Genomic DNA, 22739 nt, shown 5'->3' on the forward strand with positions numbered 1-22739 from the left:
ATGCATGCCTTTTTATCTTAAATATTCTTCTTTCTCTGCACATGACACATAGAGCCTGTTGGTCAGTCTTTCTTTGCTTTTCCCCTCCAAATATCCAGATCATTTCAGCACACCTTAGTCAGTTCCCTCAGTCAGTCCTTTATTACCATACTTCTTTTTCTCTTTTATAGTGTTATTCCGTACCCAAACAGCCTACTTCACACCACATATTTACCTCAGGCATATCATTTCCAACATCTCCACCCTTTTCCTCTCTTACATTCAAGGCCAAAGACTTAAATCCATACAACATTGTTGGGGTTATTGTATTTCCAAAAATACCCATCTTTGGCCTACCCTTGCACAGACTCCATAGTTCTTCCTGACCCTTTTCCCCATTTTGCCCCTTATAACTCATTTAAGGCTTTATGGTTTCATCATTTGCCACATACTCTCAAGCTCCCAAAAGTACACCACTTCCATTTTCTTCTCGTACAATCTAACATTCAAACCATTCCGTCTCTTGTTGAGTTCATTAATATTCACTTAGATACATCTGCCTAAATGCTCTTCTCATGAAAACAATATCCAGAATACCCTAAACCAAACAGGGAATCATTGCACTGCAAAATTTTTCAATCTGTAAACATTTCACAAGGGTAATGGTTTTATACATAAATTGATTTGTACTACAGTAAACTGAGATGAGCACCTTATCCATGCTGCAAAAATTTATCAACAATATTGACACTGTTTCTGATTCTCTGGAATGGATCAGGTACGTAAAACCTCTCAAACCCCTCATGAACATCTTCAACTCGTGGCGTATGTCAAAGTAAAACACGGAATACCACAGTTGAAAAAGTGCTTTACCATTTTTACTTTGTGCCCAGAGCGATTTTTCATAAGAGATCAGTATCTCTTACGGCACCTCCTTAATACACAAAATGCTTCCCTTTTATCCAGTTTTTAGTCATTCCATAAACATCATCTGGAATATCCTTGGTCTAAATAATTTCTGTCTTCGTTTGCATCCATCATATACATAGTGCAATTATCCTCAATTTACATTCTGGCTACATTCTTGGAAACTCTATGACAGATCAAGGTATATATTTTGAAAATTGAGCAATTAAAACCTGTTTTATATAGAAATTTATGTACTTCACCAAATTTTTATTTATATAGCTCTTGAAATATCCTTCAGTTTAGGTGATGTTTATAGATTACTTAACAGAAAATGTGGTGGTGAGAGCTTGAGGTGGTAATGATTGACATGGTATGGTGTAAGGGTTAATGGGAGGAAAAGGGAATGACAATAGGGTTTTCTGTGTCACATCCTAAGTTATTCAAAAACCTACCAGTTCATGGTTGTTACAGACTTTACTAAGTCCTTCATAGCCTTGGGATTTTCTGAGTGAAATACTAGGGAGGGGTTAAGCTTAACCATTTCTATGCACCTAGTCAGATTTCTGGGTGGACATAGTTGAATTCACTAAACCAGATTTTATGCTCTTGACCTTCAGGCCCATTTATAACTTCCCAGCAGCTGTATAGCTGTGTATCTCATCCAAAGATGTCATAGGAATCTAACAGTATAGTAGGAAACAATATCATGGACACTGGTCACTCATAAATCATCAAGAATAATGTCTGACTTATTATTGTTGGATGCTAGAGTTACACAGCACCATAATGCAGTAGTTTTTAAAGTTAAAACAAAATCTCGTATTCATGTTTTCATTTATTCATATATGAGGACAATAGGTGATGTGAGTTGGTTTGATCGAGTAAGTAATGAAAGGGTAAGAGAGATGTGTGGAAATAAAAGTGTGTGGTTGAGAGAGCAGAAGAAGGTGTGTTGAAATGGTTTGGACATATGGAGAGAATGAGTGAGGAAAGATTGACAAAGAGGATATATGTGTCAAAGGTGCAGGGAACAAGGAGACACGGGAAACCAAATTGGAGGTGGAAGGATGGAGTGAAAAAGATTTTGAGCAATTGGGGCCTGAACATACAGGAGGGTGAGAGGCTTGCAAGGAATAGAGTGAATTAGAACTATGTGGTATACCGGGGTCAATGTGCTGTCAATGGGCTGAACCAGGGCGGAAAAAAACATGGAAAGGTCTGTGGGGCCTAGATATGGATGGGGGCTGTGGTTTTGGTGTATTACATGTGACAGCTGGAGACTGAATGTGAACAAATGTGGCCTTTTTTGTCTTGTTTTCCTGACACTACTTCACTTAAGCAGGAGATAACAATGCTGTTTTCCTTTGGGGCAGGGTAGCGCCGGGAATGGATGAAGGTGAGCAAGTATGAATATGTCCATGTGTACATATGTAATGTCTGCATATGTATATGTTGATGTGTGTGTGTACATGTGCATATGTGGGCTTTTATATATTTATTTATGTCCTTATATAGTCCTATATATTTATTTATGTCCTTATATAGTCCTTATACCTGATACCAAGGTTTTCAAGCAAATCTGTTACACACAAAGATACCAAAAATTGCAGGCGATAGTTAAGGGAATTTTTTAGCCCAAAAATTTTTTGTTTCAAAACTGAAATATGACATCATGAAATTCTTTTATATTTGATATAATTATGTAAAATATCTTGAAATGGTTCCCCAAGCTGACAGGTACCCAATGAATAAGAACCGAATAATTACAGAATTTTGCGAGAGTAACGTTTAATCATTTATTTACAGGCCTTAACATCCCCCAACATATATTTAAGCCCGATTCAAATTCATCGTGAAATGTAGTCCTAATACCATGGTTTTCTTTCAAGCAAATCTATTACTCGCAAAAATACCGAAAATTACAGATAATGAAATAGTTCAGGGAATTTTTAACCCAAAAATCTTTGTTTTGAAATTGAAATTAGACATAATGATCCATTAACATTATTGAAATAATTTCAGTCACACAAAATATATGATAATGCTTTCCCAAACTGACATACGCAATATATACGAACAGAATAATCGCAGAATATTCTAAGTGAGTAACAAGTAATTACATATTTACAGGCCTCATTCTATTCTATTTATTCTGTTATACTTAATTGCTGTATCCTGTGTTAGCAAGGCACCACAGGGAAACAGACGAAAGAATGGCCCAACCCACCCACAGACACATGTATGTACATAAACGCTTACACACGCACCTATACATACCTGTACATTTCAATGTATACATACATACACAAACATATACATATATACACATGTACATATTCATACTTGCTGCTTCATCCATTCTGTCACCACCCCGCCACACATGAAATAGCAATAGATAAGAACCAAATAAAAATGACAGAATCTTGTAAAAGAGTAACATTTAATCACTTATTTACAGGCCTTAACCTCTCCCAACATATATTTCAGCCTGATTCAAATTCAGCCTAAAACATAGTCCTTATACTAAGGTTTTCAAGCAAATCTATTACACTCACAAAAATACCATTGCTGGTAATAGTTCATGGAATTTTGTAACCCAAAAATCTTTTGTACTGAAATAGGAATATGACATAATGAAAAGCTTCTATGACTGCAATAACCATGGAAAATGTGTGATAATGCTTCCGAAAACTGATAGATACACAATAAATATGAACGGAATAATCACAGAATCTTCTGAGTAACACTTTATCATTTAATGTCCCCCAACTTGTATTTCAACCCTTTATTCAAATTCAGCATGAAATATATTCCTTACACTGATGTTTTCAAACAAATCTATTGCAAAAAATTGCAAGTAATAGTTCAGCGAGTTTTTTAGCCCAAAAACCCTTTGCTTTAAAACTGAAGTATGACAAAATGAAACACTTCTGCCCTTGAAATAATCACAGAAAATACCATAATGCTTCTTGCATACAGATACCCAATAAACACAGACTGAGTAATCACAGAATATTCTAAAAGAGTGACAGTTAATTGCTTATTTACAGGCCCTAACATCTATTGTAACTCCAGAATCTTTTGACGTGTATTCCTTTAAAAAAAAAGCCTGTTTCATGCAATCTGAAACTAGTTCAGATGTGTAACCTCTATCAATAATTTTCTTTAGATCGGTAGTTCTATAGCCATGAGTATCACGCTACCATCAAACTCCTTAGCGCCTCAAATATTACGTCAAGTGATAGCCTTAGGTCATGTTCAACCCATATTAGCTGTAACATTCCTTGTAGACATGATAAATGGCCACACTGAGGCATTGCATAGTGGGTAAGAAGCTACATTACCGTACACAAACCATGGCATGAATCACATATTATTTGTTTACAAGTTGAGAGCTGGGGCAGGAGTATTAGGTAGAAACATTAAGGAGTAGAAGGCAGGAGCATTAATAGGTAGCCATAGTGAGTAGGAACATTAGGTAGAAGCCTCTGCAAACATTTCAGTAGAGTTGCCCTCTGCCAGTGGCTGCCCTCTGCCAGTGGCTATGTTAAGGTTGAGGCATAAAGGCTAGGAGGCAACACTGGAGTCCACCAGTTATGGAGATTCTGTTGCTGTGGCCCTTCCCTTGAGGGAGTTCCAGTTGGAACAGGCATCAGAGATATAGATAGATTGACAACTGGTGCATGAGGTATGAGCTGAAATGTATATTACCAGTCTTTGGCTTATGAATAGCATTTTTTTTTTCTGTGATGTCATAAATACCAAATGCATTAGAATGACATTATTTATTTTATTTTGAATGGCAAAGATGATATTACACATTCAAGATATAAAGTGGAAATAGAATGTCCTTTTTCAAAGCAATCACAAGTACTACTTCTTACAAGTTACAGTTTAAGCCTGTCCCCTAATTCTCAACTTGCTCAGGTGAATCAGGGGATGGTCATAACATGAACAGTAATGTAGTCTTTTTTGTTTCTTTATTGGTTTGAAGTTTCATTGTTATCTATCTCTGTATATTTCTGATGCCTGTTCCTGCCAGGGACTCCCATCAAGGGGTGGCCATGGCAAGAGTCTCCATTTATACCTGTCCATACATGCCTCCCTCACATACACCATTCCACACATTCTTCCACCATTTCTTTCCCTCCAGTATTCCTCTGCCCTATTTGCCCATGTCACAGGTGGTCTTCCACTCACACCAACCCATTTAATTAAACTATCGTACACTCTCCTTGTAAACTCCTAGTCTTGCTTTTTTTCCACATGCTCAAACCTCCTAATTCTGTTACATTTCACCCATTCTACCACCCAACAATTGACTCCTTTTGCAATCCCTGCCATACCACATCTCTCATACACTCTTTCATTTCTTTCTTCATTCCATCTAGTCACACCACATGCTCTCAAATAGCTCATTTCCACAGCCTGGATTCTTGACCTCTGTGACTCATTCCATGTCCATGTTTCGGCTGCATAGATTAGGGTTAGGAGGGCTATGCCTTCCCTTAATCCTCTCTCCATTTCTGTACTTACACCTCTACCCTTCATTATTCTATTGGACTCTTCTACTCTGTACTGCTTTCTCCTTTATCTCTCCTTTCGTATCGCCACATTTACTCAAGACAGCTCCGAGATACTTAAATTCTCTCACTTCTTCCCGTCTTTTCCCCCATATCCACAGCACAATTTAGTACACTTTCCTCTTTAATTCTCTGTGGTTTTACAAAAATCTATACTTTCCCTATGTTTCCGTTTGAACACCATTACTTTTACTTGCACTTACCTTTGATTGCCTTTGCTTACACACATCATGGAACAAACACTTTCTGCATCTCCTCTTCACTCTCAGCAAACAACACAGTATCATTTGCAAACAGGCTTGCCACTAGCCACCATATCTCACTGCTACACTCCATCTCTGCACCCCTTTTCCTTAGTTTTGCTTTCATCTCATCATTTCGTCTCATTGAGAGAGCAGAGGAGGGTGTATTGAAGTGATATGGTCACATAGAGAGAATGAGTGAGGAAAGAGTGACAGAGAGGATGTATGTGTCAGGTGGAGGGAACGAGAAGTGGGAGACCAAATTGGAGGTGGAAGGATGGAGTGAAAAAGATTTTGAGTGATTGGAGCCTGAACATGCAGGAGGGTGAAAGGCATGCAAGGAATAGAGTGAATTGGAACGATGTGGTATATTGGAGTCGACATGCTATCAATGGATTGAACCAGGGCATGTGAAGCATCTTGGGTGAACCATGGAAAGTTTTGTGGGGCCTGGATGTGGAAAGGGAGCTGTGGTTTTGATGCATTATACATGACAGCTATAGACTGAGTGTGAATGAATGTGGCCTTTGTTGTCCTTTCCTAGCGCTACCTTGCGCGTGTGTGGGGGGAGGGGGTTGTCATTTCAGGTGTGGCGGGTTGGTGACGGGAATGAATAAAGGCAGCAAATATGAACTATGTATATGTGTGTATATGTATATGTCTGTGTATGTATATATATGTATAAGTTGAAATGTATAGGTATGTTTATGTGCATGTGTGGACGTGTATGTATATACATTTGTATGTGCGTGAGTTGGGCCATTCTTTCATCTCTTTCCTTGCGCTACTTCGCTAATGCAGGAGACAGCAACAAAGTACAATACACATATACATGTATCCCAAAACTTTTGCTCTGCTCTCCATCCACTCTTACACACTCAGTTGCTCCTATATGGAAGGCTTTCACACCATCCAACAGTTGTCCCCCTATACCACATTCCCTTAATACGTCTCATAAAGCATTCCACTCGACTCCATCATACGCTTTCTCCAGATCCATAAAAGCTGCATACAACTTTCCTAAACCCCCCTTGCCCTTCACTTATTTTGCATTCTGTCACTTCCATTTCTTTGTCTGTTAACATTCTTGTGTACACTTTTCCTGGTATACTTACAGACTTATTCTCCTATAATTGCTAAATACATCCTTAGCACCTTTTCCTTTGAATAAAGGAACGACGATAACTGTCTCTGAATCTTCGGGCACATCCTTCTGTTTCAGTGCTAAATTACATATAAGATGCATACCCCCTCACACTTTCTCTTCCAGACTTCAGCATTTCAGCCATAATCCCATCCACTCCAGGCGCCTTTCCTACCTTCAGTCTCAGTATTGCCCTTCTTACCTCCCTTATTGCTATAGCCTCTTGCACTTGTGTCCTCTTCCTTCCATCCTCCATACCCATACATGTAACAACCATTGCCTCCCCTTCTCCCTCATTCATCAATTCTTCAAAATGTTCTTTCCATCTTCCTTTCACTTCCTCCCTTTTATTCAGCACCTACCTTACTTCTCATATCAAGATTTCCACTTTTACATCCACCTTGTTTCTTTTTCACCTCCTTTCAGTATAGTTTCTTATTATCCGGAAACTTTTGATTTAACTTCCTTTCAAAATCTTCATTACTCTTTTTGTGCTTTCCTGCATCAGCTTCCTAACATTCCAGTTACATATTTTGTATTCTTCCCTCCTGCTTTGCTGAACTTCCACTGGTACATTCCTATCAAGCAGTCTACCATATGCCTTTTTCTTCTCTTCCACAGTATTTTTTAATCTCTTGTGTCCTCCATGCATTGCCCTTTTCATTCCTGCATCTTTCTACCTTATATCCAACTACTGATTCTACAACCTTTAATAGTATTTCTCTAAACATTTTAAACACCTCACTCATACATTACTGCATTCCTACTTTCACTGCATTCCATCTAAGGTTTCAGTTACCTTTCTTTCTTACTCCTCCCTGCATTTTTTCTGATTCGTCTTCTCACTTGCCAACACTTTTACCTTTCCATTCTTCCTTATACCATACCTCCACTTCTTCCTGATCCTCACCCCCAAGAGAACCACAAGACGGTGAGTCTCCAAAGAATCCTCTCACGACTCTAGCATTTAGCATAGCCTTTGTCAAATCTTTCATCCACTGCCACATAGTCAGTCAAAGCCTTTAGCTCTTCTCTTCCATCATTCCTCATCCATGTATATTGTTATTACTTAATACTTTGTCCATACTGTTTCCTTGTGTTTTGTGTTAGTATTACAAACTTTAAAGTTTATTCACGTAATGTAACTGACCTTGAAGCCACATATCCATAATTATAAAGGGAAGCACACAAAAGTGAAGCACCATGATTAACAAGGCAAATATGGCAAGGGAGATACGTGTTGTACCTACAACTTAGAATGTGTTTTTTTCATGCACCAACCCACCCCACTCGTCTTTGTGCACCAACATGGTCTGCATCAAGTTCTTTAACATGTTTCAGCTCTTATTTTTATTGACTACAGTACCACAGAATCTTCAGAAATTTAATAGTAACAGTGAGTCTACTGAAAATGAGATCTAGCATGCTTATAATTTGCTGCGCTTATATAACATTTGGTAGTTTTAGATCTAGAATATTCCATGTCTTCTTCCTCGACTCATTACTCTTTCCAGCTTTTTGTTTCTTAATCCAATACACCCGTTTGTTTGCTTTGAATAAGCTTCTTGGTGTCATCAAGAGATCTTCATCTTCCCTATTCTTATCATATTGTACAACTGATGAGTCTTTCTTTATTCTTTTTCTTCCAAATTAGCCCTTAGTTGCTTTCTGTTAGTATAATTACTAAATCTCCTTGGTTGCACTGTTGCATGTTACACCTCTTGTTCCTCAGTGATCACCAAAATCACCCCCTCAGTCACCATGCCACACACAATTTCTTGGCATTAAACTTTCTTTTGTTCACAAAATTCAACTGCTTTTTTCACAGCATTGTCCCTAACTTTTTTGCAGGTCCCCTTCATTCCCCCTGATTTTATATTTAGTACAGTTTTCTTACCTCACCTTTTAACCTCTCTAATTACATTTTCCAGTACTTATTCAAGTCACCAATTTTTCCCTACATATTTATCCATCTCAGTATTACTTTGTGCATGTAGATTATTTTGAATTGCCCCAAAATGTGATGATGCTTACTTGCATGCCCAAAATGTTGTAGGATATCAATGCTTGAATTGCACTAATCCATTTACTTTTGCTTTATTGTCAAATATAAATAAGGAATGTGTCTTCGTTAGAATATTTTCTATTTTTAGTGCTTGCTTTTACCAATTTTATATGCTTAAGAGGTTTTGTTCAGTCTTTTGCATGTGTTAGCTAATAGTGGTCCCCCTCAGGCATGGTTGTAGGTGTCGGAGCCGCAGTAGAAGCAGCCATGGAGGGAAGACAGGGCCGCAGATTGAGTCTGACCCTCATAGTTGCCGGGAGTGCAGATGGCTCAGGGAGCTTAAGACCGTGGCTTTGGGTTTGGACGAAGTAGCCACCCTCCATCTATCCCTCCCTCCTGCTGTTTCTCTCCGTCCAGTTTCCTCTACCCCAACTGTTCCCTCTGTCCCGGTGTACCTGCCATTTACCCTGTACCAAGAGGAAACGCCTGAGCCAGATAAGGCAGCACAATACTTTCCTACATTTTTTCCTGCTCCATTACCCTCTCCAGGTCCCAGACCTTTAAGTGGTTACTACTGTTCAATGTGTAGTGAAGTAGTGGATAGAAACACATTCAGCCAACATTTGAAAGATCATGCAAGAAATAAAGTGCCTACTAGACATTACTGTTCTATCTGTAAGAAGTATTACTCCTCCTATATTAGCCTGAACAAGCACTTTAGGAAGCTACATCCAAGTAAACCAGTTCCTAAACCAGTAGAGCCTCAGAAGGAACATATTGAGCCTTCCCAGCCATCCCCTTCAAGTGACTATGGTTCCCTTAGTCCTGTGTCATTATCAGAGCCTACTTCCCCTTCCTCACCACCTAGTATCCTTTTGTCACCCTTGGACTGTGGGTCTTCAAGTAATGCTTATCCCTTTAATTCATTGTCCACTGATGTACCAGTTATGACAGGAAGCAAGTTATTGTTACAGAAGAGTGTTTCTATTGAGAGAGAGACCATGCAACAACTGAAAGTTAGATTATTTTCACATGTTGAAAGCATTGACCCAGATATGCTTGCTTTAGCCGAGTCATGCATTCGCCCCTCTCTCAGTGGATCAACTGTAACTGCATCACATGACCCAGAGTTGGGTACATGTTTATCTATTGTAGATGACAATATCAGCGAAGAGAACATGAGCCCAGAAGACTATTCACTTCATTTAACTCCTCCACAGAGCAAGACAATTGATTTGTCTTCATCTGTAGATGAGCCCCCATTCTTAGATTTGTATGAATGTCAGCAACCTCTAGATTTAAGTTGTTCAGGAGGTATGCACTACAATTTTCCAGGGGCTGCCATTGAAGATATTGAAGGAGACATAATTGAACCTTATGATGAATTTAAGCAAGAGGGAAAAAATGTATTAGATGCAGAACAGGTGGACATTGTAAAACACTCAAAGATTTCCATTTCTGCTGAACAGGTAGCTAGTAATTGCAGTGAAAGAAAGATGGAAATCAATGAAATGTCTGACACAAATATAGAGACAAAGCAGATGATGGACATGAAAGAAGAAAATGAACTGAGTGAGGTACCCTCTTTGAAGGAGATATACAATGATTTACTTCTTGAAGCTGAGGATATTGACTATGGTGTGGGTAATGAGATATCATGCAGGAAAGTAGCTTTTGATGGTGATACCTTACCAGAAACACAAGAATATTGTACTTATGCAACTCTCACAACTCCACCAAAAGACAAAAGTGAATGGGGACATCACTTTGATCATGAGTGTGATGGGCAGCTATGCTCCCTGTGTGGCATGTTTTGGAAACATATAAAGTCAAGAAATCAAGAGGATGAAACAGACACAGATTCTGTTGATATGGATTTAGCATCTATGTGCTCCTCAAACACTGACACAGCAACAGAGAACGAAGCAGTAATTCATCCTTCTGATAGTGAGCTTGAAGAACAAGGTAATCATGTTCTGCAAGAAAGGGTTGCAAATGATCAAAATTGCCCTGAAGCACACTGTGCTTTTCCTGACATAACTCATATAAGAATAAGAAAGAGCAAGCCTCAAACAATAGGTAATCAACCTCATAGCCTTCCAGTTAAGAGGAAGAGAGCTGCAACCCAAAGAAAAAAATCACTTAAGAGGACAGAAACAGTTTTTCTAGATGGCAGAATTACTGACAAAACAGTAGATATGTCTTCAGAGTTAGGCTCCAATATAAGTTGTGCAAAAATGAATTCTGTTGCTCACTGGGCCAATTACTGGCCTCTTATGATGATGATGTCTCATTTTGGCCAATTTATGAACAGCAAAGCTGGATCACACAAAAATATCAAATTTGGTTGTACATTCCCTCCAGAGTTGGAAGGAATGCCACCCTATTATTTACCTCTAAATTGTTATGGGATACAAAGCTTAAATTTAAAACCAGAACCAAGTAAATCAGTTTCAAGTAGCAGCATTATAGACTCGGTTGTACAGACACCTTGAGATATTTCAGTCTTACGATAGGCCAGAATAATGTACAAAACTAAGGAAATTAGAAACATGGTCATTGTATCCTCATTCATAATTTTTCATACTTCACATTCTCTTTAATTTCTTCCATATAGTGATACTTAAAAACTTCAGTATTCATACTTGGTGTTTAGTATGTGAAGATATTGTTGAGGAGGTGTGTTGTGGTCATCCAAGAAGGGTAAAGATATTTTATATTATTAACCTACATAAGCCATGTAGTGATTAAATTCCATTTATTTGTATTATTATTTAATGCACAACCCAAAGACCTCTTTTATGAGGCTTAACAGCTACAAGGCAGCTCTCAGTATGGGAGCAAGGTAGGGTGAGCTCTTTGATGATGCTGTAATGTTACAGCCTAGTCAAGGTTGAGTTCTTGTGGTGTTGCCATGCACAGAATCTATCTGTGCCAGCCAGCCTTATTGAGGGTGACATCTTGCTCATAATATTACCAATTGCAAAGTCAGGGGACAACCATGTGTTTGTATAAATGCATGTATATAGTGAGGTAAATAGGTATGAATGAACTCAATATGGGAGTGGTAGCAACACCAGTGACAAGTCACCTTCATTGAGGCTATATCATCATTAGTGGACAAAAGAGAAGTCATCAAAGACTTTCTCGCTCCATAGGAGCCTTCCTTACCTTGCTCTTGCATGGAGCACACTCTCAGAGCTGCAGGAGCTCCTTAGAAATGGTATTGGGATAGCAGAATTAACTAAAAATGCAAAGTATATACATATACAGGTTGTACCTCTTTGATCTGACAACCTTGGGACCTGGCCATTCCCAAACCACAGAAAATGTTGGAAAACAGATGTTGACCCCTTTAAAGACCCTCGGTTGAACACTTTTACCAGTTACCATCAGCTTGGTTTTTAAGTGTTCCTGCAGCATTGCTGCAGCCAAGAATTGCTACCCTATCCTTGGAAACCTTCACCCAGATGGAGACTTCTCAATATCATTGGCAATGGTTTTTTGTGGCATGCATCAATATAGGGCAGATTCGTCAGCTTTATACACTTTTTCTGGGGCTATAAGAAATTAATAGGATTGTTAATTAGCAAGGCTGCAGTGTAAACAGATTTTGGCACCTTAGTGCTGCTAACAGGGCTGCCCTAGGGGCAGATCCACAAAATGATGGCGGTTAATTAAAAAATTGCTGGACCACCGAGGGTTGGATTAGAGTTACAACCTATATATACATATATAGTTATTTTACTTTAATTATAATTACCACAGGACCTCCTGATGTTACTCAGGATCCCTTTCTCTTGGCTATATTGCTTCCATTAGCAGAGAAATGTGGACTTCTTTGGAGTGAGCATTTCCTTGATAAGATTATACTCATTGGTACGGTCTTGCCAAAAGAGACTTTTCATACATGCTGTAACCTCATGCATGCAGAGTCTGGTAACACCTATATTTAAACTTACTTCTTACCCCAGGAGTCTTCCTTCCCATAATTGTTTGCTGTTTCCTGTGTTATTAAGGTAAATTTAGTAACATTAAGATTTGTCATCGTTCATCTGCATCTACTCTATAGCTTCTATGTGTAATGCACCAAGACCACATCCCCTTATCCACAACCAGGCCCCTCATACCTGTGTATGGTTTACCTATACCACTCCATATTCCCTGGTTCAGTCTGTTGACAGCACATTGTTCCCAGTGTACATCTCTTCAGTTCATTCTGTCCATGCACACGTTACACCCTCCTGCATGTTCAAGTCCCAAGCACTCAAAATTATTTTCACTCCCTCCATCCATTTCCAATTTAGTCTCCTCCTTCTCCTTGACACCATCGTTTATGACACGTATACCCTCATTGTCAACCTCTCCTAGCTTATTCTCTCCATGTGTCCAAACCTTTTTGAAACACCCTCCTCAGCCCTCTTAACTATACCCTTCCTATCATCACACTTCATCTCTGTATCACTTATCTCTGTATCACTTATTATTACCCAGTTAATCATATGCACACCACTTATAATCGTATAGTCCTCAGACATTCCATTTCCAACATATTTTCCCTCTTATGTACTTTGTCATCTGAGCCCATACAGTCAGCAATCTGTCACTGGTGGGTGGTGGTGGGGTGGGGGAGGGGGACTTGGGAGGAAGGTCAGGTATTGTTTGTTGATGACACAGTTCTGGTGGCTGATAAACTTGAAGGAAGTGAAATGTTTTAGAATCCTGGGGATGAGCATGGCAGTGAATGGAATTGTGGGAGCTGAAGCGGGTCATAGGGTGGGTGATGGGGTGAATGTCTTGGGAGCATTGAGGGATGTGTGGAGAGAGAGAGGTCACTACATGTGAGGTTAAAGGTAGACATGTTTGAAAATATGGAGCCCTGACAATGTTTATGTACATTTGTATATGTCTGTGTATGTGTATGGGCATTTATGTGTGTATATATATATATATATATATATATATATATATATATATATATATAAAAAAAAAAAAATTTTTTTTTTTTTTTTTTTTTTTTTTTTTTTTTTTTATACTTTGTCGCTGTCTCCCGCGTCTGCGAGGTAGCGCAAGGAAACAGACGAAAGAAATGGCCCAACCCTCCCCATACACATGTACATACACACGTCCACACACGCAAATATACATACCTACACAGCTTTCCATGGTTTACCCCGGACGCTTCACATGCCTTGATTCAATCCACTGACAGCACGTCAACCCCTGTATACCACATCGCTCCAATTCACTCTATTCCTTGCCCTCCTTTCACCCTCCTGCATGTTCAGGCCCCGATCACACAAAATCCTTTTCACTCCATCTCTCCACCTCCAATTTGGTCTCCCTCTTCTCCTCGTTCCCTCCACCTCCGACACATATATCCTCTTGGTCAATCTTTCCTCACTCATTCTCTCCATGTGCCCAAACCATTTCAAAACACCCTCTTCTGCTCTCTCAACCACGCTCTTTTTATTTCCACACATCTCTCTTACCCTTACGTTACTTACTTGATCAAACCACCTCACACCACACATTGTCCTCAAACATCTCATTTCCAGCACATCCATCCTCCTGCGCACAACTCTATCCATAGCCCACGCCTCGCAACCATACAACATTGTTGGAACTACTATTCCTTCAAACATACCCATTTTTGCTTTCCGGGATAATGTTCTCGACTTCCACACATTCTTCAAGGCTCCCAAAATTTTCGCCCCCTCCCCCACCCTATGATCCACTTCCGCTCCCATGGTTCCATCCGCTGACAGATCCACTCCCAGATATCTAAAACACTTCACTTCCTCCAGTTTTTCTCCATTCAAAATATATATTATATATTTTTTTTTTTTTTTTTTTTTTTTTTTTTTTTTCCAAAGGAAGGAACACAGAAGGGGGCTGGATGAGGATGTTTCCTCAGAGGCCCAGTCCTCTGTTCTTAACGCTACCTCGCTGACACTGGAAATGGCGAATAGTATGAAAGAAAGAAAAGAAATATATATATATATATATATATTTTTTTTTTTTTTTTTCATACTATTCGCCATTTCCTGCGATAGCTTGGTAGCGTTAAGAACAGAGGACTGGACCTTTGAGGGAACATCCTCACCTGGCCCCCTTCTCTGTTCCTTCTTTTGGAAAATTAAAAAGAAAAAAAAAATATATATATATATATATATATATATATATATATATATATATATATATATATATATATATATATATATTTTTTTTTTTTTCGCCGCTGTCTCCCGCGTTTGCGAGGTAGCGCAAGGAAACAGATGAAAGAAATGGCCCAACCCACCCCCATACACATGTATATACATACGTCCACACACGCAAATATACATACCTACACAGCTTTCCATGGTTTACCCCAGACGCTTCACATGCCCTGATTCAATCCACTGGCAGCACGTCAACCCCGGTATACCACATCGATCCAATTCACTCTATTTCTTGCCCTCCTTTCACCCTCCTGCATGTTCAGGCCCCAATCACACAAAATCTTTTTCACTCCATCTTTCCACCTCCAATTTGGTCTCCCACTTCTCCTCGTTCCCTCCACCTCCGACACATATATCCTCTTGGTCAATCTTTCAGCTCACTCATTCTCTCCATGTGCCCAAACCATTTCAAAACACCCTCTTCTGCTCTCTCAACCACGCTCTTTTTATTTCCATACATCTCTCGTACCCTTACTTTACTTACTCGATCAAACCACCTCACACCACACATTGTCCTCAAACATCTCATTTCCAGCACATATATATATGTGTGTGTGTGTGTGTATGTGTATTTATGAGTGGATGGCCCATTCTTCATCTGTTTCCTGGCACTACCTCTGACGCAGGAAATGGCTATCAAGTATAATGATAATAATGATAATACTTCCCACGTATTCCCTGCATGTCGTAAAAGGCAACTAAAAGGGGAGGAAACGGGGGACTGGAAATCCTCCCCTTCCGTTTTTGATTTTCCAAAAGAAGGAACAGAGAAGGGGGCCAAGTAAGGATATTCCCTCTAAGACTCAGCCCTCTCTTCTTAACGCTACCTCTCTATATGTCCAACCTTTTCAGCACATCCTCTTCAGGTACCTCAACCACACTCTCTTTACAACCACACCTCCCACTTACGCTTTCAATACTTACTTGGTCAAACTACCTCATACCACATATTGTCCTCACACGTTTCATTTCCAATACATCCACCCTGCTCTGCACATTTTCATATAAAACTCCATGCCTCACATCCATATAACATCATTGTATTATACCTTTAAATAAACCAATTTTTTCCCTTCCAGATAAGTTTTTGTTTTTAACATTCCTTCATGATCCCAGTACCTTTTTCCCCTTACTCAGCTATCTAGTTTACTGCCACTTTCATGGTTCCATTCACTCCCTTTCCCACTCCCAGGTATATAAAAACTCTACTTCAAATTTTCAACACCAGTACTCACACCTCAATTAACCCCTTTCGTCACCCCTGCTAAACATAATGACCATTCTTTTTTTCACTTTTACTCTCGACTTTCTCCTTTCACACACACTCCCAAACTTGGACTCCAACTTCTGCAGTTTCTCACTTGAATAGGTCACCAGTGCTGTGTCATCAGCAAATAATTGACTCGCTTTGTTTTCTTTTTTCCCCTCACCCTCTAGACTTCATACCCACCCTCTTCTCCAAGACCTTTGCATTTACCTTACTCACCACCCCATCCATAAACAAATTTAACAACCATGATAACATCACACACCTATACTGCAGGCCCATCTTCACCTGGGACCACTACCCCTCCTGTCTACCTACTCACACTTTTCCCATTTGATCAAAACTCCTCAGTGCTTCTTATAACTTCCTTAACACCTTCCACAAAGCATCTCTGTCAACCCTATCATATGCTCTCTCCAGATCCATAGATGCTACATACAAATCCTTTTGTTTCTCTCAAGTATTTTTCGCACACGTTCTTCGAAGCGAACATTTAATCCACACATTCTCAACCACTCTAAACCACTTATTCATATTATTTTATTATAAACCTCTAAGACCCCTTTTAAGGAGCTTCTGTAGCATCAAGACTGCACTCCTCTCAGGAGCAGGAAGTGATAGACTTGTTTGGAGCAAGAAGGCCTTTGACCAGACTGTTATTCCTTTCTGTCCATTTAAGACAGTGATACAGCCTTGCTGAAGGTAACTTCTTACTCATAGTTTACCCATAGCAGATGGAATCTTTAGAACTTATTATTTACTATCCTGATCCAGGAACCTTAAAGTTTGGGGCTCCTTCAGCACACAAACCTGGCCACATCCACTGGGCTAGAGCACAGGTCAAGTAGTATTTTGATTTGGCATTTATGATTGTGTGAACTGAGAGCAAGACATTTAAGTATAGAGTTTGCATATATGGCAGTAGGGATCCTATGACATATTGAATCAGTGTTTGTAATGTTTGAAAAATGGTTTGTGTCCAGAACACATTTGAGAAAGTGGAAAGTTGCATGCTTGGAACAGTAGTCTCTGACAGGTTTTAAGAAGATGCAACTTATACATACCTGGTTAATGTGATTTCCAATAAATGTATGTATGGTGAAGTATAGTTAAAGGTTAGTTTAAGAAGGGCAATAATTTTGAGCTTATAAAGTCATTATATTGTGTAGCTACCTATTTGTTCTGTGTGGAGAGAGAATGTTACTCTTAGGGCATCCCACCTCTTGAAGAATCTCCATCATAAAACTTCCCAGATTTCTTTATGCTGTTTGTATTTTTTTTGTTTGTTGCATTTCTTATGTGAAGGGGGATCATAAGTGTAGGTTGCTGATGTATGAAGCACTATTCTTATATCTACGTAGGGAACTGGTTGGTCATGAAGTAGTTTGAGTGGAACAGGTCTAGTGCTTTTACAAAGAACAGCAGAGCATATTGAGGTGAAAATGTATTGAGAATATTTTTCTTTTATTGTGCAGGTTTTGAATGTTTTTGGTTGTTAGGCAGCTGGTGATTGTTCAGAAAGCTCTGTTTTGCTATGTTTTTGACAATTCATAACCAGGCAGGTAAAGCATAGTCTAGGGTTTAAGCATATCAGTTGTTTGTATAGAGCACTAACGAATCCTGTTTCTTGCCCGACACTGGTGTCAGTAAGTGTTCTAAGGACATTAAGTTTGTTTATGGCCTTTGTGTTGACATGTTGACATTATGGTGTGGGAAGTGTCTTGTGTTATATGACATCTAGTATGGTTAGAGTTTTGTTGAGTGGTAGTGAACCTTGGATTTATGTTCACTAGGAGTTCAGAGGTTGTCGGAGAATTTTAAGGATGCAATCTTTGTTTTCAGGGAGCCAGTGTAGAAACTGAATGATGTTATTGTTTGAGAAGTTTTCAGTGCTTTGATATGATTAGAAAATTGTTTGCACATGGGAGGACATGATGGAGGTCTTGTAGGAGGAGACGAAAAGGTTGAAGAACTGCTCGTAAGGGGATTCCATCATAGTAATTAAAGGTTTTGGAGAGAAAGCCTCTATGAATGATTTTGGTATAACAGCAGGCTATAAAGATGTTAACCATTTTTTGAATTCTTGTGGAGGGGGGTGTCAAATACTTGTATGGTTTTTGAGTATGATGTAAACCCCAATCCCGCAGGTTTGCAAAGGACGGGATTGTCCAGTTACTTGGAGGTAGATTTCCAATCTTTTTTTTTTTTTATTATTATTTTGCTTTGTCGCTGTCTCCCGCGCCTGCGAGGTAGCGCAAGGAAACAGACGAAAGAAATGGCCCAACTCACCCCCACACACATGCACACACACACACACGTCCACACACGCAAACACACACCCACACATCCCAACGTACACACATATATACACACACAGACACACACACAGACACACACAAATACACAATTGCGCACAATTCACACTGTCTGCCCCTACTCACCCCCGTCGCCACCCCACCACACATGGAATAACATCCCCCTCCCCCCTCATGTGCGCGAGGCAGCGCCAGGAAAAGACAACAAAGGCCCCATTCGCTTACACTCAGTCTCCAGCTGTCATGCAGTAATGCCCAAAACCACAGCTCCCTTTCCACATCCAGGCCCCACAGAACTTTCCATGGTTTACCCCAGACGCTTCACATGCCCTGATTCAATCCATTGACAGCACGTTGACCCTAGTATATCACATCGATCCAATTCACTCTATTCCTTGCCCACCTTTCTTCCTCCTGCATGTTCAGGCCCCGATCACACAAACAAACAAAATCTTTTTCACTCCATCTTTCCACCTCCAATTTGGTCTCACACTTCTCTTCGTTCCCTCCACCTCCGACACATATATCCTCTTGGTCAATCTTTCCTCACTCATTCTCTCCATGTGCCCAAACCATTTCAAAACACCCTCTTCTGCTCTCTCAACCACGCTCTTTTTATTACCACACATCTCTCTTACCCTTACATTACTTACTTGATCAAACCACCTCACACCACATATTGTCCTCAAACATCTCATTTCCAGCACATCCACCCTCCTGCGCACAACTCTATCCATAGCCCACGCCTCGCAACCATACAACATTGTTGGAACCACTATTCCTTCAAACATACCCATTTTTGCTTTCAGAAATAATGTTCTCGACTTCCACACATTCTTCAAGGCTCCCAGGATTTTCGCCCCCTCCCCCACCCTATGATTTACTTCCGCTTCCATGGTTCCATTCGCTGCCAGATCCAATCTTTTATATTATTATTAATTAACTGTAGGACCCCTTTTATGGGGCTTCTGCAGCTTCAAAGATTGCAATACACTCAGGAGCATGGAAATGATGAATTCCTTAGGAGTAAGAAGGGTTTTGACTCATCTGTACTCTGTACTCTTTTTCTTCCAATAACAATGATACAACTTCACCAATGGCAACTTTTCAACCATAATGTCTGGCAACACATACCCTGTATGTATATATAGATAGATTAGGTTTTATATGACCTTAGTTGGTATTCTTACAGTTCTTCTTGTGAACTTATTTTTTATGTCAAATGATTTTTAATCTAATTAGTTGAACTGTTAGTAGTTGTCATATTTTTGATTCGTGATATTCATTCTCTATTGATGGATTTCACATTTTTCAATTCTAGCATCATTGCAAACTCTAATGTCTTAGTTAAATTCAAGAATTATGGCCCATCATCAGCTAAATTCTGCAAACAGTTTAAATTTGTATAGTGATTGCAGAAGAATGGATGGTTAGAAGTAAGATCTTTTAGCTCAACTATAGTGACTGTGGGTTGCATCCAGTGGTTACACAGACTTGTTGCAGAATTCAAAATCACATTCATTGTGCTTGTTCTGATCTAAAGGTGGATTGAACCATTGGTAGTGCATAATGAGAAAGTTTGAGAGTACTTATTTGATTTGCCAGTTGTTTGTCAATTGGTGTTTTTCATGAATGATGGTAGCATCAGGAATATAGTCTGTTTGCAGGTTGTCATGCTGTAGTATTTTGGGGTTTTCAGTAAGATGTTGATATAACTATGAGCTATTCCTTCATATACAGTATTGCTGAGAGATATCATGTTTCAAGGTGTCGGCTGAATGAAGTGATAGTCATCCACATATGTTTCTTTGAAATTTGAAACTTGAAGTCTATGGCTGCCCAGTTTGTTCCTTGATATTTTTATATATTGGTTGATGATGGGCATTTGTTCATGATTTTCCAGTTGTATGGTTGTCAGAAAGAGCTGGTTGTTGAAAAAAAAAAAAATTTTATATTGATCACCCCCCCCTTTTTTTTTTCTTTAAGAACCAAGTGGAGAACTGCTGTTTGCTGCCAGAAACCTGGTAATGCCTAAGAATTTTGGCCTGTCTCTCTGACCAGGCCATTGCCCTGGTCCTCTGGCCTGATTTGTTGTTTTTCTCAATTCATCTTTTGTTTGGAAAACTTCCCTACAATCCTGAATTTTTAAATATTTGGATTTAAAAGGATATTTCAGTTTTCCCAACTTGCCAAAAAAATATGAAACATATAGAATAACAAAGAATGTTACTAAGAAACAGTTGAATATACAGTATGCATAGGTGCGTAGAATACATACATACATTTGAGCACAACCTTGAAGCTGCAGGAGCCCCATAAGCTAGGTCTTGGGATTTATAAACCGCGTATTAGTCTTTACGTAATTATATACGTATATATGTCATTGTGTTTGTTTGAGTTTATGGCCATGCACTTTTGCATGCATCTACATATTAGCACTATTAACTACATGTTGGTTTTGTTTTGTTTTTATTTTGATTTGCCATATTACTTACCCTTGCTTAATGAGGGATCACTATATGCTATTTTGTTGTTTTGCAAGGAACCTACATCTCCCAGTCTATCTTTTTATGTGGTCAAAATTCACTGTGTGGTAGAAAGTGCACAAAAACATCACCGAGGGTTGGTGGGTGGAGAAGTGTACTAATTTGATGAAATTCTGGTTACAATACATTTTTGATATATTTCACACTGTTGCACGTACCCCATTTTTCTAGGTGTGTTTATGGTTTAACTATATGCAATTTCTCGTGTAAGATTTTCATTGAAAGTAAACACCGCATAAAGCAAGGCATTACCTGGGGGCCAAACTGCACACTTATTAACACTCAGTCTTATTCAGACACCTTCACAGCTATATATCTTCTTTTTTTTTCATAAAAATGTCTTTCAGTTGTTCTTGCAAGTATATATACTTTTTTTCCACCTTATCCTCATGGTTTTATTTTCATAGTGAATATTCTATTCTATCATATTGTGGTTTAACCATTACGGAAATATATCGTACTTGTTATAAGTGTGGTTTCAGAAGTGGTTGAGGATGTGTAGATCTGGTGTTTGCTTTGAAGAATGTATGTGAGTAATACTTAGAAAAACAAATGGATTTTTATGTAGCATTTATGTATCTGGAGAAGGCATATGATAGAGTTGATAGAGATGCTCTGTGGAAGGTATTAAGAATATATGGTGTGGGAGGCAAGTTGCTAGAAGCAGTGAAAAGTTTTTATCGAGGATGTAAGGCATGTGTACGAGTAGGAAGAGAGGAAAGTGATTGGTTCTCAGTGAATGTCGGTTTGCAGCAGGGGTGTGTGATGTCTCCATGGTTGTTTAATTTGTTTCTGGATGGGGTTGTTACGGAGGTGAATGCTAGAGTTATGCAGAGAGAGGCAAGTATGCAGTCTGTTGTGGATGAGAGGGCTTGGGAAGTGAGTCAGTTGTTGTTCGCTGATGATAAAGCGCTGGGGGCTGATTCAAGGGGAAAACCCGCAAAGCGGGGACCCGAGTTTTGGGAAAGTGTGGAAAAAGAAAGTTAAGAGTAAAAAGTGAATAAGAGCAAGGGTTTTTAGGGACGTAGGGGGGAGGATCAATCAATTGGGGGGTAAGTTTAATTTGGGGAAAAAAATGGGGAAGTAAAGTGGGTTTTTGATATCCCGGGGGTGGATCTGGGAGCCCCATGGAACCCGGAATGGAAGTGGATCATAGGGGGGGGGAGGGGGCGAAAATCCTGGGAGCCTTGAAGTATGTGTGGAAGTCGAGAACATTATCTCGGAAAGCAAAAATGGGTATGTTTGAAGGAATAGTGGTTCCAACAATGTTGTATGGTTGCAAGGCGTGGGCTATGGATAGAGTTGTGTGCAGGAGGATGAATGTGCTGGAAATGAGATGTTTGAGGACAATGTGTGGTGTGAGGTGGTTTGATCGAGTAAGTAACGTAAGGGTAAGAGAGATGTGTGGAAATAAAAAGAGCGTGGTTGAGAGAGCAGAAGTGGGTGTTTTGAAATGGTTTGGGCACATGGAGAGAATGAGTGAGGAAAGATTGACCAAGAGGATATATGTGTCGGAGGTGGAGGG

At 39.4% G+C, this 22739-nt stretch overlaps 2 protein-coding genes across 2 annotated transcripts in view; both read left to right on the forward strand.

Annotated features, from left to right (window-relative positions):
• The window catches only part of LOC139752158 (uncharacterized), a 105576-nt gene that overhangs the window by 69978 nt on the left and 12859 nt on the right, over nucleotides 1-22739 (forward strand). The window lies entirely within an intron of this gene.
• LOC139751772 (uncharacterized) lies at nucleotides 749-13828 on the forward strand. The gene is made up of 2 exons (XM_071667313.1): nucleotides 749-757; nucleotides 9072-13828. Exons 1-2 carry the CDS (start codon nucleotides 749-751, stop codon nucleotides 11355-11357), a joined length of 2295 nt encoding a protein of 764 aa, XP_071523414.1. The 3' UTR covers nucleotides 11358-13828.

This window comes from Panulirus ornatus, chromosome 12, assembly GCF_036320965.1.
Source record: "Panulirus ornatus isolate Po-2019 chromosome 12, ASM3632096v1, whole genome shotgun sequence".
Taxonomy (NCBI): domain Eukaryota; kingdom Metazoa; phylum Arthropoda; class Malacostraca; order Decapoda; family Palinuridae; genus Panulirus; species Panulirus ornatus.